This window comes from Zalophus californianus, chromosome 2 (genome assembly GCF_009762305.2).
Source record: "Zalophus californianus isolate mZalCal1 chromosome 2, mZalCal1.pri.v2, whole genome shotgun sequence".
NCBI classification, from domain to species: domain Eukaryota; kingdom Metazoa; phylum Chordata; class Mammalia; order Carnivora; family Otariidae; genus Zalophus; species Zalophus californianus.
Genome location: NC_045596.1, coordinates 130,722,419 through 130,726,307, shown reverse-complemented (window position 1 = coordinate 130,726,307; position 3,889 = coordinate 130,722,419). Strand labels below are relative to the sequence as shown.

Sequence of the window (3,889 nt, the reverse complement as noted above, 5' to 3'; positions counted from 1 at the left end):
GACTTCCTCTGTTTATAACAGAAATTTCCTATGCCTCACATTAGAAGGGCCTGTGGCTCAGAGGTCTTTTCTTTCTCAGAAGAAAATTTTTATAACTGCCAAGTTGGATGCATCAAAAGAACAGCAAAGACGAAAAAGTGGACATTAAAGATTTTTCCCTTAAGCCTTACTCTTGAAAAAGTAGAGGCTCCGCCTCCTCGGGCCCTCCCCCGGCTCCATCTTGCTGGCGACCAGCGTTGGGCTGTGACGCTGCTTCCCGGGGTCAGAATGTCATACCCAAGCTATCCCCCAACAGGCTACCCACCTTTCCCTGGATATCCTCCTGCAGGTCAGGAGTCATCTTTTCCCCCTCCTGTCAGTATGCTTATCCTAGTGGCTTTCCTCCAGTGGGAGGAGGTGCCTACCCACAAGCCCCAAGTAGCAGCTACCCAGGAGCTGGAGGCTACCCTGCCCCTGGAGGTTATCCAGCCCCTGGAGGCTATCCTGGTGCCCCATCACCAGGGGGAGCTCCAGCCTATCCAGGAGTTCTTCCAGGTCAAGGGTTTGGAGCCCCACCGGGTGGAGCAGGCTTTTCTGGCTATCCACAGCCACCCTCACAGTCTTATGGTGGTGGCCCAGCACAGGTTCCACTGCCTGGTGGTTTTCCTGGAGGACAGATACCTTCTCAGTATCCTGGAGGACAAGCTCCTTTCCCAAGTCAGCCTGCTGCGATGACTCAGGGAGCTCAAGGAACAGTCCGGCCAGCTGCGAACTTCGATGCCATGAGAGACGCAGAAATTCTTCGGAAAGCAATGAAGGGTTTTGGCACAGACGAGCAGGCAATTGTGGACGTTGTGGCCAACCGTTCCAGTGATCGGAGGCAAAAAATTAACGCAGCTTTTAAGACCATGTATGGCAAGGATTTAATCAAAGACCTTAAATCAGAGTTTAGTGGAAATACGGAAGAACTGATCCTTGCCCTGTTCATGCCATCTACATATTACGATGCCTGGAGTTTACGGAATGCAATGAAGGGAGCAGGAAATCAGGAACGTGTATTGATTGAAATTTTGTGCACAAGAACAAATCAGGAAATCCGAGAAATTGTCAGATGTTATCAATCAGAATTTGGACGAGACCTTGAAAAGGACATTAGGCCAGATACATCAGGGCATTTTGAACGTTTACTTGTATCCATGTGCCAGGGAAATCGTGATGAGAACCAGAATGTTAACCACCAGTTGGCTCAGGAAGATGCTCAACGTCTCTATCAAGCCGGTGAGGGGAGACTAAGGACAGATGAATCTTGCTTTAACATGATTCTTGCCACAAGAAGCTTTCCTCAACTGAAAGCTACCGTGGAGGCTTATTCCAGGGTGGCCAATTGAGACTTGCTAAGTAGTGTTGCCCGTGAATTTTCTGGAAATGTTGAAAGTGGTTTAAAGACCATCTTGCAGTGTGCCCTGAACCGCCCTGCCTTCTTTGCTGAGAGGCTCTACTATTCTATGAAAGGTGCCGGCACAGATGACTCCACCCTGGTCAGGATTGTGGTCACTCGAAGTGAGATTGATCTTCTACAAATAAAACAGACGTTCAGTCAGATGTATCAGAAGACCCTGGGCACAATGATCTCAAGTGACACAAGTGGAGATTACCGAAAGCTTCTTCTGGCCATCGTGGGCCAGTAGGAGGGATTTTTTAAATAAATGAAGCATATCCTTCAGTAATTGACCTGCATGCAGTAATATCAACCACCACCTAAGCAAAAGAGCTTTTTACCAAGGACTGTGTCAGGGTATTGTGCTTGGTTTGTACATGTGGTTATTGCCTTAATTCCAATGTTACTTTTTCTCTATATACAATCAGTGTGAAGCCATCTCACAATGATGTACTAATAATGCAATGTTTGTAAGGCATAAATCTCACTGCTTTTCTAATCAGGATCCCAAATTGAATAAAAAATCATAACAATTTCTAAAAAAAAAAAGTGGAGACATTTTTCCTTTGGGTATTTGAGATTATACACTAGAAAGTGCAATAGAAAATAACTAAAACATCTGATTTGAGTAGTCTATGTTGAGATTCAGAAGTGAAGGATGCCACTGAAGTAGCCACAACAAAGGAGTGTATCAAAGATAACATTTTTAAATTGGTTTAAGCATATATTCTTATTTATTAAATAAAGTCTAGGCTAAATACACATTAACAAAATACAGGGGTGAGCAAAATAGTTTAATATTTGCCCACTGCTCCATAGTTAGTGAGATGGGAAACAATAGCCAAATATATCATTGAAAACAACCTAAGTGTTATGAAAAAAGAACAGGGAAGTATGAGAACTTATAAATGGGGAATCTGATTTTTCTCAGATGGGAGGTAGAGATATGGTCAGGGAACCTCCCAGGGGGAGTGAAGTTGAAACTGAGATATGAAGTGTGTTTGGGAATTTAGTGGAGTGTTGGGGAAGGAAGAGTGTTCCTGGCAGAAGGAACAGGATACGCAAAAGCCCTGAGGATGGGAAACAGAGCATGTTGGAAGAGTGAAAGGGAGATGAGTATAGCTGGTATGGAAACAGCAGAGAGAAACACATGGCCTTGGCAGTGTGTAAGAATAACTTCCGATTTTTATATGTGTTTCAAAGCACAGTGGTCCATGGGCGTCTGGATGGCTCAGTGGGTCAAGTGTACTCTTGGTTTTGGTTCAGGTCTTGATCTCAGGGTCCTGAGATGGAGCTCCACCTCAGACTCTGCACTCAGCAGGGAGTCTGCTGGAGATTCTCCCTCTCCCTCCCCCTCTGCCCCTCTCCTTCCCTCTGTCTCTCTCTTAAACATATAAATAAATCTTTAAAATAAATAAATAAATAAATAAATAAAAACACAGTGGTCCAGGGAGGATCCAGAGATCACATTCTCTCATCTCCATATCCACTTTGGACCCATGTTGCTCTCTAGTCTCTTATAAATTTGTATTTCTTCCCAGAAAGTATTGCCATCTGCAGGATGCGGGTAAACTTGGTTCTGTTTTGAGGAAGCCCCAACCTCAGCCCCTTGTAGACCATTCCATGGAGATTTTTTTCTTATATTCCAGAGAGTAGAGAAGCCAAGAGTGGTATTGACATTCATATGGGTCTTTACTCCCTCCCCTTGCTGCTTGAACTTCCTCTAATGTGTGAAGTCTCTCTTTCTATGCCCAAACGGTAAATAAGTTGAGCATTCTTCTTTTCTGTTTTGCTCATATTTAGGATTTAGGATACTATAGTGCAGTATTTTGTTTACATCTGTCTGCATTACTTGACTCTGAGCTGTTTGAGAAAGGACTATGTCGTATTCATTAGAAATTCATATATATTTATTGAATGGATGAGTAAATAAAGCTTATGTAGTTACTAAAGAATTAGAACATTGACACTGAATTCATTCCCTTTAAGGCTTTACCTAAGATGAATGGCCTAGTTAGCAGAGGGGTCTTCCCTTACAATAATGATGGAAAGGTGGCCAAAGGGGGCATTGAGTTGAATCAGAAACAGCTGACAATGAGAATCTGCTGCCCTAGGACTTTTGTGTTTTTTGTTGTTGTTGTTGTTTTTCTCTTTCTTATTCTCAAACAAAAGTCTGAACTTCCTTTGACTAATCTGTATTTGTGAGTCTAATTCATTTTTCAGAGCAGACTTCCTCTTTTTTAGTGTCCCCAACACGAAAAAATGATGCGGGCCATGCCCCCCATTCCTGTGGGTCTACGTCTATTAAGGACTGTGGTACAGACAGGAGGGGGCGCTGGTTAGGTGGAGACCAGGGGTGCTTACTATGATGTCATTCCTCACCTGCTACTCAAGAAAACACTTTGAGATGCAAATGACAGTGCCATTGTTGTAGGGATAAACTTGAATCTACTTTATGTTTCAAGCAAATCT

The 3,889-nt window shown here is 43.4% G+C and overlaps 1 protein-coding gene across 1 annotated transcript; it reads left to right on the top strand.

Annotated features, from left to right (window-relative positions):
- Positions 1-212: 212 nt before the first annotated feature.
- LOC113924838 (annexin A7-like) lies at positions 213-1,959 on the top strand. The gene is given in 2 exon segments (XM_035726184.1): positions 213-352; positions 355-1,959. Coding segments are annotated over 2 exon segments (1,398 nt in total). The 5' UTR covers positions 213-267; the 3' UTR covers positions 1,668-1,959.
- Positions 1,960-3,889: the final 1,930 nt, after the last annotated feature.